This window comes from Schistocerca gregaria, chromosome 3, assembly GCF_023897955.1.
Source record: "Schistocerca gregaria isolate iqSchGreg1 chromosome 3, iqSchGreg1.2, whole genome shotgun sequence".
NCBI lineage: Eukaryota > Metazoa > Arthropoda > Insecta > Orthoptera > Acrididae > Schistocerca > Schistocerca gregaria.
In genome coordinates this window covers 203,332,377-203,345,040 of record NC_064922.1, presented here as the reverse complement: position 1 = coordinate 203,345,040, position 12,664 = coordinate 203,332,377, and the positions used below count along the sequence as shown (strand labels likewise).

General features: G+C 36.3%; 1 protein-coding gene across 2 annotated transcripts in view; it reads left to right on the top strand.

Moving 5' to 3' along the window:
* Nucleotides 1-12,664, top strand: part of LOC126356144 (nicotinamide/nicotinic acid mononucleotide adenylyltransferase 1) — a 121,851-nt gene that overhangs the window by 62,018 nt on the left and 47,169 nt on the right. Inside the window, exon 6 of one of the 2 annotated variants that reach the window (XM_050006878.1) lies at nucleotides 10,066-10,405. The exons of the other annotated variant lie outside the window; for it this stretch is intronic. Coding sequence (XP_049862835.1) covers nucleotides 10,066-10,405 — 340 coding nt within the window. The remainder of the gene's footprint in view (nucleotides 1-10,065; nucleotides 10,406-12,664) is intronic. 2 annotated transcript variants of the gene reach the window in all.

The window sequence follows — 12,664 nt, the reverse complement described above, 5'->3', positions numbered from 1 at the left end:
AAGATTGTTTGACATTGAAAGACAGCTGTGGGCCAGGTCATGCTCATCGTGTCATTACCGTTTTTGTAATGGATGCTGTCATGAGAAATGACTGGTGGCAGACAGTGGAAGACATTCAACTCATGTTGGGCGTTAGCTGTGATACTGCTCATGTCATAATAACAGAGCGTCTGAAGTTCCATAAAATACGGACACAGTGGGTTCCTCAAAGACTGGCAGAGTTTCAGAAGTTGAAGAGAATGTGAACGTCGCTGCAGAAACTGAAATGTTATCATGATGCAGAATATAGTTTCCTGTGCTTTGTCACAGGAGATGAAACATGATATCATCATTTTGAGCCAGAGATCAAGTGTCAGAGCCAACAATGGAGGCAAGTGGCCTCACCCCCCGCCAGAAAAATCCAAAGCCTTGCACAGCACCTTTCTCTTTGACTGCAAGGGCCTACTGCACATTGACTTTCTGGAAGAGAGCACCGCAATTTTTCTCCCAATGTCATTTGGACACCTTGCAAAAATTGGCGTGCATCCTCAAGTCGAAAAGCCCATGAATGTTGACACAGTTCATTCTGTTGCATAATAATGCGTGGTCACATGTTGCAAAGGTTGTTTAGCCTATGCTGCAGAAGTTTTGCTGCTAAGCCCTTACACATCCTCAGTACAGTCCTACTATGCTCCCTATATGATTTCCATATTTTTGGAGCCCTGAAAAGACATTTGGGGCCATCGATTTGCTTTGAAGTGGTGAATGCCTGGGTACAATGTGGTTCTGCAAGCAACTGCAAACATTTTTCATTGAAGGGACTGACTATCTTGTTTTACAATGGAACATAATACAAAAGCTGTAGTGATTATGTTCAAAATAATAAACATTTTTTTTTTCCATCTGTCTCATTTTCATTTGACTATCCCTTATATTTTCACCAATCAGTGGGCGAGTGGGATTAGCTTTATAAACTCATGACAGGGGCGCGTGTGTGCATGTGTAAGTGTTTACCTGTCCTTTTTTTTCCCCCCCCTAAGGTAAGTCTTTCTGCTCCCGGGATTGGAATGACTCCTTACCCTTTCCCTTAAAACCCACATCCTTTCGTCTTTCCCTCTCCTTCCCTCTTTCCTGAAGAAGCAACCGCTGGTTGCGAAAGCTTTAATTTTGTGTGTATGTTTGTGTTTGTTTGTGTGTCTATCAACCTGCCAGTGCTTTCGTTTGGTAAGTCACATCATCTTTGTTTTTTGATATATTTTTCCCACGTGGAATGTTTCCCTTGATTGATACAGTTATTGTTTACAAACATTTGCTTGCACAGTAATCTTTAGATAGCTTCCAAATAGTAACCTATTATGAATTAAAGACAACATTTACTACTCATACATTTTGAGCATGTCATTGTATAAGTTCCAGGTGAGTCACATTCTGATGCTGTTTATCATTATTACGTCAGTTTCCTGCAATAAGCAGGAGATAGAGCAGTGAACATCTTCTTTTCAGTCTCCTGTTCCCTTAGTAGTACATGCTTAGTTAATAGTGACATACTTTGTTTTAAAACTTGTTTATCACATAAACTTCATCTGTGAAATTACATTGTGATGTAGCAATACAGATACTCGAAAATGATTTACAAATAAGTTCTAAATCAAAATCTGTGTGTGTGTGTGTGTGTGTGTGTGTGTGTGTGTGTGTGTGTGTGTGTGTGTGTTTGTTTGTTTTTATGCTGGGATTCTGTGCTAACTACAGAACATATGAGGGTATGGCATTTGTGTATGGTAGAGGAGCAGCCAAAATTAAGCAGATGGCTGCCATTAATAAAATAGTAGTGCATGAGGTTTTATGATAGGAAAGAATTTAAAATGCAGAAATGCAAATACTATTTAGTGTAAAATTGAACCAAAAATGTCGTATACCCACTTTCAGGAACAATGTTACAAAATAAATCGCATGCAACATGAAAACTGCAGTTATGAAAGTGAGTGGTTTGCCCATCAAACAGTACAAATTCTGAAAAATTTTCAGACTTAAACTGATTGTCTGACAAAATAGGCACAGAATAGTAGATGAACTGGAACACATTTAGGTTGAAACAGTGGGGAAAAATTCATATGCTGTAAATGCGTTATGAGGGTTTTTGTTGAGAATCTGCTCATTTGTGACTGTGTATGGGACCACCATCAGCACCACTCAGCAGTGAAAGATCTTAATCAAAGCCAGGGGGCATTTAGAAAGACCCTGACCAGATTGCATTTCATATTTTTCTGCACGAGGAGAGAAAAAAAAAAAGTTCTTCTTTCATGATACCTCAAATGGATCTGCTGACAAGAGAATCCATTAGCATCAGACTTCCTCTCAGAATGAAAGTAAAGTCTGTAATCAGATCACTGAAGGTTTGAAATTATGCCACATCTACAGTAATCAGGTTTTCATTCTATATTCTTTTAGTAAGATATGTAATGTAAATATATGCAGAACTGTTAGCAAATGCTTATCTGACAGCTACTAGAGTACATGGTAGGCATCACGAGTAGCCTGTGCAGTATCAAACCGCACCGCTGTCATCAGGGTGTACCCAACCAGTGCTCAGTAGCTCACAATTGCCTTAACATATTGTGTGGTCATAAAGTTTACGGGTGAAAATGGCAATGTGAATTTTTGTTAGTAACTAGTGGTTGAGTACAGTGTGACACCATAGTTACCAGTACACTGAGGAATTTTTAGAGGAACTTCGTGACTAAAAAAAATATTTGCTGCATGTTCACCAGTTGTACCAACCACAACAGATAAATAAGTTAGGAATTAAGTTTCACACATTTCATAAAAGCAATGAGGAAAAAAAATGGATAAATGCTTGTAAACATGCAGATTCGTTTTTAGTTGAAAATGCTCGTGTTTTCTCAACACATTTTACTGATTTGGATTATGAAAGGGATTTGAAAAGTGATCTGTTGAATATTCATTTGAAACACTAGTTGAAGACTGATGCTGTTTCAACTCTAAATGTACAAATCAACAGCAAGTGATTGAGGAATGACGGTGTACTAACTGGTCATCTGAAGACATTGCAAAAGGTGCAACTTTACATTGCCTATCTTACAAAACATTATCTTTTGTCACTACTTTGCTGTAATGCATTTCATAAGGAAAAACACTTTCGTCAAAATGAAAGTTATCAGCTATGCGAAAAATGCAAAAGTAGTAAGCGAATTGAGAGTGAACAAAGACAGAAACTGGAAAAAAATTGTAACTTTAACTTTCTGGAATAGAAAAGGAAAACCTGTTAATACACTTAATGACTTTAAAATGATGTTGTAGGGAGTTTCTCAGTACTACAGGTTTAAGAGGTCTAACCTGTGAAGAGTCTCTTCTCCCAGAAAAAAAAAGCAGTGTCCTCAAAGATGGTGAAAGAGGTAGGCATGCTTTGGAGGCTTTACACTAGCATTTCACCAACCGTAGAAAAAGTATTTTAACTGATGTAAAGTTTAATAATAGTAACATTAAATACACTAAAACACGGAAAATCTTGATTACATTCATACCTGCATATTAGTTAAATGTGTATGACGGTAAGCTCCAGTGCAGTGCGTGTGGCGAGTGTGTTCACAGTGACATTACAGCTCACAGTCATTACAGCTCACAGTCTGCCCACATTTCACCAGCAGAGTGTATTAAAATCCTATTGGCTAACTGCCGAAGCCTTTGCAACAAAATTCCAGAGTTTGAAGCACTCCAGAAATGCAGTGAAGTTCACATAATATCCGTTGAGATAGAAACTGAAGCTGCATGTGAGATTGTTTGTGCAAGACTCAGTATCACGGATGGGCATAAAATGATGATTGGATCCTTGTATCGCCCACCAGACTCATCTCCTCATATAACGGAAAACTTCAGAGAAAACATCAGTTCATGTATATGTAAGTTCCCCAGTCATACTGTAATCATCGATGGAGACTTTAATCAACCAACAAATAATTGGGAAAAATTACAGTTTTGTTAGTGGTGGGCATGATACGACATCCTGCAAAACAGAAAAGGCAATATAAATGCCTTTTCTGAAAACTACCTGGAACAGATAAATTGTAGCCCCATTCATGATGGAAAATATATTGGATGTAATGGCAATAAATATACCTTACGTCTTTGAGGATGTCAACGTCTAAACTGGTATCAGTGACAGTACGTGGTTGTGGCAACAATGATTACCAAAGTAAAGGACAGCTAAAACAAGCAGAAAGATATCGCTGTTCAGTAAACTAGATAAAAAATGAGTGTTGTCATATCTCAGTGAGGAATGTGAAACTTCCAGTACAGGGCAGGAGCATGTAGAGGAACTCTGGCTCAAGTTTAAAAGAATAATTGACCATGCGCTGAATTGATATGTACCCAATATAACAGTTCGTAAGGGGAGGGACCCTCGGTATACAGTCAATATAGAGAAACAGAGATTACTACATAATAGGTGTAAAACAAAGTGTAGGGTTATAGGTAGAGAGGTGCTGGATGAAACATGTTTAGCTGTCAAGTGATGCCTTCAGTGACTACCTTAGCAGAATACTATCAAATGATGTTACACAGAACCAAAAGAAATTCAGCTTCTATGTGAAGGATGTGGCTGTGTTAGCCCCCATCATCTAATTATACTCTATCATAGATCCCTCAAACAAAAAACCGTGCTCAGTTCTTGGAACAAAGCACAGGTCACACCCGTCTACAAGAAGGGTATTAGAAGTGATCCACAAAACTACCATCCATTATCTTTGGCATCAGTGTGGAGAATCTTAGAACATATTCCGAGCTCAAACATAATGAGGTATCTTGAACAGAATGACCTCCTCAGTACCAATCAGCATAGATTCCGAAAACATCGATCATGTGAAACCCAACTCGCACTTTTCTCAGGACGTACTGAAAGCTTTTTATCAGGTAAATACAGTATTTCTCGATTTCCAAAAAACATCTGACTGCGTACCACACTTATGCTTATTGTCAAAAGTATCATCATATAGAGTATCAAATGAAATTCGTGACTGGATTTAGAACTTTTTGGTAGGTAGGACAGACCATGTTACCTTGGACGGAGAATCATCATCAGAAGTAGAAGTAACTTCAGGTGTGCCCCAGGGAAGTGTGTTGGGATCCTGGCTGTGCCAGTTGTATATCAATGACCTTGCTGACAATATTAAGAGTTACCTCAGTCTTTTTGCAGATGATGCAGTTATCTGTGATGAAGTGCTGTCTGAAAGGAGCTTCGTAATTATTCAGTCAGATCTTGATAAGATTTCAAAGTGATGCAAAAATTGGAAACTTACTTTAAATGTAAAATTGTATACCTCACAAAATGAAAAGGCGTAGTATCCTATAACTATAATATCAGTGAGTAACTTTTGGAATTGGCCAACTCATACAAATATCTGGGTGTAATACTTTTCAGGGGTATGAAATGGAATAATCACATAGGCTCAGTTGTGGGTAAAGCAAGTGGGAGACTTGGGTTTTGTTGGTGGAATACTGGGGAAGAAGCAATCATTCTATAAAGGAGATGCTTACAAATAACTCATGCAATCAGTTCTAGAATATCGCTCAAGTGAGTGGGAGACATGCCAAACAGGACTAATGGAATATTAAATGTATACAGTGAAGGGGAGCAGGAGTGGTCATAGGTTTGTCTTATTTGTGGGAGAGCGTCACAGAGATACTGAAGACTCTTGAAGATAGATGTAAAATATCCCAAGAAAATCTATTAACAAAGTTTCAAGAATTGGCTTTAAATGATGACTCTAGGTATATTCTGCGTATTGCTCACATAGCGATTTTGGTGACATACCTTCTGCCATGCACCTCCATGCAGACCTCTACCATGTATTCTAGTATGTGTAGCTTGCCTGGTGCTCATCATGAATGTAAATAGTACAGAGGTGCACATTGGACTATGTTAGGGTGTTTAACGGGTGTTGAACTGTGGTGTGCCATAAATAAGGTACAAGAAACTACAGTTATGAATAATTTCCTGTTCAGCTGTTGGAAAGTGGTACAGGAAACAGTGCTGGCCTCAAGTCAGATGTCAGCTTGAATATATCTGTTCATATGTGGGACCTAACTTCTGCTTCAGTGCTCGTAACAGGATCCCACTGCACTATTATCTATTAATAGTGAATATTTAACTACTGTATACTTCAAAGTTTTTTTAGCATCATGCCCGTTTACATAATTCTTTCCCCCATGCGAGCCTCTTTTACAGAACTCAAGACTTTTTATGAAAGGTGACAATCTACTACAGGAGTTGAAGTGATGAATTTGCATTGCCAACACAGGACATATTGGAGGGAGCAGTGGCAGGAGGGTTGGGGGTGGAGAGGGGGAAGACATAAAGAGAAGTTTTGAAGGGTGAAAAGAAAGATGTATTATGTACAGTGATCATTATTTTGAAAAGTAAAATAAGTGGAGAAATATTGTCAAACTTCCCTCAGAACTTTGTTCTCTGAAAATGTGTATGTATTAATATATCTGCAATGATGAAAAATACAGACTAGTACACAAAAAAGTAACAGATTTTTAAATTTCTTTTTTCAAATTGTCATGGTGTAATTATATTGCACATTAGGTATTGTTAGGAAATGAGTACTCAGTAGTAAACACAATAGATTTTGTGCCTGTGCTTCTATTTTTAATCAGAGAGAAAATTATTTTTTTAATGGGATTTGAAAATACATTTTCACGTTGTAATGAAGACAATCATTTCATCAGGATCAGTGATATCAGTTTGTGTCTGTAATGTAGTTCACTGTTCCTTTTGTCCAGTATTCCTCTTTTAAAGCTGTATGAAGAATTCACAAATCGAACTATATTCAAATAAAATTAAAGGAATCTACTCCTTACTAAACATCACCCTTATGTAAAGTGGATTTGAGGTCAGAAGCACAGAGCAGGACAAGATAGAAATTTTAAAAAAATAATCTGAAATGGTATTTTTGACTTGATGCTTCAGAAGACATAATTTTTTGGATTTTTCTTTTGGATGACATTCATACATTAATTAATAGGACATTCATACATTAATTAATAGGAAGTGAATCACATTTGGTTTAATGTGCCTTAGAACTGGTTGCAATCTCACTACTTGTTAGTGTTATTTATCCATTTTAGCACAGTAAGCAAACCACAGAAGAGAGAAAATTCAGTTTTGTAGTTTAATGGTTTTTCAAAGATTAGGAGCATAAGTAAAATTTAGCAGTGCCTAATACAAAATTGTAGGAAATGCAAAGAGCAAACACCCAACAAGCCTACTGAAAACACACTTTGTAAATGATAGACTGCTTGTAGTGGAAAGAGTAAAGGTAACCACTCATTTTTAATTGAGGTTTTGAGTGTTCAATAGACACACAAACGAAATTGAAAAAATTGCTGAGCTCTTGGACAGTGCCCTCCGTCAGATCTAACTAAGACACAAAGATGTCAATGAAAATAATCAATTATTGATAATATAAATGAAGAGATAAAAAAAAATCTATTCACCAAGTGGCAACAGGGGAACACTTTTACTAGCTATTGGAACCAGTGACTCCGCCTTCTGGCATAAGAGTTGCAGGGGGATAAAGAGGGGTGAAGGAAAAGGACTGGAGAGGTTTAGGAAAGGAGTACAGTTTAGAAAACTCACCTATAACCCCGGGTCAGGGGAGACTTACCAGGTAGGATGGGAAATTCATTCCTGCAAATCATGCCCAGTAACTCCCTCCTGACACTTGGGGTACTGGATGACTTTTCTGAACTTTACCCCTTTCCCTACACCTCTCCTGTCCTTTTCCTTCACCCCTCTTCAACTCTTCTGCCACAAGAGGGAGCCACTGGTTCCTGTGTGTGTGTGTGTGTGTGTGTGTGTGTGTGTGTGTGTGTGTGTGTGTGTGTGTGTGTGTGAGAGAGAGAGAGAGAGAGAGAGAGAGAGAGAGAGAGAGAGAGAGAGATTGATTAATAGGTAACTTAATCATTTAAGAATATAATGACCTTTCTTTAAACATAAATTATGGTGGACATTCTGTATTCCAGACCAAATAGAACTTGTGGTCACAAGTTTAAATGAACAACATTGATTGTAGGTCAGCACTTCTGCATGAATCTTTCATATATTGAAAGCCTAGTCTCTTTCATACTATCCTGGCAGTACCTAATCTCACTAATTTAATGCTAAATTTTCTGAAGACTGGAACTGTTAGTTCCCATGGTTATTAGTGACTAGTATTTCAAGGTTACAAGGAGAGCAGCCATTGCGAAAACAATTTAAAAAAGTAACAAAATTATTTTTTCCTGTATCAGAATTAACAAGAAAGGATGCATTCTTATTTGTTTAATATGTACTTACTTAAAACATCTGTAGGATACAGTAACATCTCATTATTTCTGTTGTTGTAGTGGCTGATGAAGGTGTTATGCTGCTGTACCTAAAATATGTTCAAATTTATTCATTATCCATACAGAACTCTTGTAGAGTTAAAAACTAACCAATATTTAAGATTTCTTTTGACAAAAATGAAAAGTAAATTTGTTACACTACTTCTAAACACAACAACTTAAATTTCACTATACCGCCACAGTTTTTGACAAGCTGCCTAGTGATAATATTCTACAAATCGTTACGGAAGGTTTGAAAAGAAGTGTTTCTTGAATTTTAATGATTAGTAAGCATAGGTTTGTGACCATATGGATGATTGTGTTATTGATAGTGCATTCAAATTACTATATTTTTTCCACACATTGATGTCTTCCATTGATTTATATTTGCACATGAATTGGTGAGGAAACACAGTACAACAGCATGCATAGAATGGAAAGTGTTTATCTGAAATCAGATTGTCTGTAGTAATAGATATTAGCTCATAGACATGTTCTAATTAATAAATGTTGACAAAGGATATGTCATCTTGTGACTCTTACAGATTTCTGAGTGAAATTTATAATCTCTAAAAGTTAGAATTTGCAGCTGACTCATTCCGGTGTCCACTCAAAGATCTGTTTTACACCACATATGTTACCAGTGTGGCATGCTTTACCATATACAAACTATAAGAACTTTAAATCATAGATGTTAAAAACATTAGCATTAGACACAACTCAAGCAGCCAACTAAATTAGCAATCATTGTATCACCTTTGAGCCTGAAATGAAATACAATGGTACCAGGTTTGTAGTACAGGCACCATGCTTCTAACACTATGTAATAAAGGACGTGATTGAGAATAGTGTGTAGATAGTTCTCACAACAGAATTAGTGGCTTTAATTTAAGTAAAGATGTGTTGTGATGCTTCTTCCCAACCACACCCCTTTCATCTTAGATACTGTAAAAATTATATTTATCTAATATGGATAACAGCTAGAGAGCAGATGTGCAGCAGCAGAACATCAAACAGTTTCTTATTTGAAAAGAAAAGGCAACCTGTTCAGTTCAGGTTGGTTGGAATCCAGACAGCGAGGTGCAGCAGACTATGCCTGCCAAAATAACATGGGGGAAGGGATGGGGGGGGGGGGGGGGTGAAACATCAACTTGGCTGCAGTCTGAGAAATCTGGAGATCACAGATCTGATCATACTTTGTGTCATGGTAAAACTGTCACTGAGCAGTCATTCCACTTCTTATGTTGCTTTAATTTATTTCTTTTTGCCTTATTTTCTTGCAAAAATAATTGTACTTATTCAGTTTTTTAGGTGATGTTGATATTAAGAGTGATACCGTTTATCTAATTTTAAAAAGCATGATGTGCGACAACTTAGTATGATAGTACAAAAATCCGTATGCGAAATGAAATAGAAAAAAGTAAATAATATTTTTATATAATTTTCATCTACACATTATTGCAAGATCTTTCTGTTCTAAAGTATTTGTTAATGCCATCTATGCAATGAAAGTAAAAATGTAAACTTCATATTTAATAAATATTTATGTCGCTATTTATAAAAGATATGTGTTTTATTTTTCTTAAGATGCAAAATCCATGCAACAAAAAAGTGACATGACAAAATCATTTGAAAATCACTTGTTCAGTTACATTTTCTTTCTTTTTCATGCTATCCTGATGTGCTCCATCATTTGAGCAGTAAGTATTTGTATCCAGAATTTTGTGGTACACAACCATTTCTGACTCCTTCCCCCAGTGACGTAAATATGGATTCGCCCAGTCCAAATACACAGATCACGGCCCTCACGTATGATTGTGAATACCAAAATAAGAAAAATTCAGAACAAAATGATCCTTGTGTTAATGTCCCAGTAACATATATTAGAGTTGAACACATTTCTGGAGAACATATTGAAAATGAGGTGCATTATGCAGAGAGACTAAGTAATGATGAAAACTCAAAACGCTCTGCAATTGGCTATCCAGGTCAAGCAGTGCAAATAATTTCCACACCTACTGGTGACAGAATTGCGAAACAGGTGAGTGAAACAAAAGTGACACCTCCAAATGAAAGAGATGATGAGCCTGTTGCAAGTGTTCAGATTCAGATAACTAAAGAGGGAATTAAAGTAATAAGTGACAAGGAGACTACAGTGTGAAACAACATTTCTCACTTTATTTCACTGCAATATTAGAAAAGCTATAATCAAGCCAATTTGAGAACTAAAGGTTTGTGGTTAATGGCCCAACAGAAGGAAACTACTGAAAAATTCACCAATAAGAAAGTAAAGTTTATTAACTTCATTGCAGACTTGTAGATATCATGACATTGGCAGCCATTAAGAATGGTTGTTCTTGTTCTATGTGAAAACTTCTGCAGAATTATTTCTTTCCTGGTCCCCTGTTTAGCTGTCTGTTTTTGAATGTATGCTCAAACCAAATACTTCTGTGCCAAATTAAATAAATATGTGTGCGTGTAAACTGGCTCAGATAAAAGTTGTGTTTCTTAATACTGTGCCTGGTTGTGATATTGGCCTAGAGCCACTCAAATCCCTCTACTTCCAAAAAATAAATTCTGTCAAACCAGCATAATGTATAGTAATTAGTTCTGTTGTAAATAATGTTCCAAAAGTTATTAGATGGTAATTTTTTCTCACATTATATTCACTAGATGAAGATTGAGATACTCTTTTGAGACATACTTTTCAGTATTTTACTACAGAATTTTTTTGTACATTTATGCAAACAATTGAAAAATATTCATAGCATGAAATTTTTCCTGTTAAGTTACATTATCAGCTTGTAGTGTTTTACAAACAAGGGAATATTGAAGTGCACAGTTCAATATATGTGTTCCTGATAAGTGTTGTGCTAATTTGTTGCCATAATTGTGAGTACTAAGTAACTTCTGATAACAATGACTTGATATTCTTTATAATGAGAGATACATTTGAAAGATTTTAAGAAGTTGTTGTGATATAGTCTTCCATTTCAATTGTATATTTCCAATACAAATTTCTTGTGATTTTTGTATGAGCCATCTGTCTTTCTCCATTTGATACAAAGGAATATGTGTAGAAGCTGCCAAGTTGTAGACTTTTTGTACTTGCATTTCTATTAATTTTATCATCAATGTGGTTGTGTATATGCAGGGATTTCTATTCATTTATCAATTGAATGAGTTATATCACAATATTCATGTGTGGTAATCAAAGTGATAATGAGCTATATTGATAAAAATTTCAGTGCAGTTTCATTACACATTAAATTGTGTTGCCATTGCGAAACATTTTGTAATAATTAAAAATAAAGGTAAGTCACCTCTGACCTCAAATATTTATCAAAGGCACATACTTCAAGGAAGAGATCAGTTCTTCCCCTGCTCTTAAAGATATATATTAATTATCCATAATGTCTTTTAGTGTCACTTCCGAAATGGCTTTATATATTGTTATATTGGAGATGTGGATTATACTTTTAGAAATTCATTTTTATGAAGTCTCTGGAATAGTGTGTCATATCTATAACAGGATTTTTTTTAATGGAAATTGAAGAAACCAGATTTGCCAAGAACAAAGGCAATACTACTTCCTCCTAACCGTGCCACATCTCCTCCTCGTCCTCCTCCTCCTCCTCCTCCTGGTGCTGGTACTAAAACTACTACTACTACTACTACTACTACTGCTGCTGCTGCTGCTACTACTACTACTATTCTTCAGCTCCTCCTTAACCTCTTGCACACACCCTTCTTTATATTCACTTGTATATTTGTATGAAGCGATATGTTGCCATGATTGAGGCAGTGGTCTCTCATTTGACAAAAGTGGAGTTCATATACCCAGAGTTAGGTTTTCTGCTATTTCCCTAAATAACTTAAGGGGAATGTCAGGTTAATTCATTTAAATTTGACACTGTCCGTTTCCTTTGCCAACCATATCTGATATGAAATTGTTCTCTATCACTAATTTATATCATCATCGACAGAGCATTAAACCATAATCTTTTTTCCCTTTCTTTTCATCTGCCACTCAATACTATCCCATTTCTCTTATTTTCTTACATCCTTCCCTCATGGAATATTTCTCCATCTCTTTAAACATCAATATCAGTAAATTCTCCATCAATTGCTTCTTTGTGTTGCATCTTCGTGGTAAACTGTGTAGCCATTACTTCATAATTGTGCTCATTCTCTTGCAAACCAATTACATTTTCCACCATGTTCTATTATGGTAATCTTACAAAAGGTGTGGAATAATTCCTACCCTCCCCCCAAAACGCATTTTTAACTATGCTGCCAT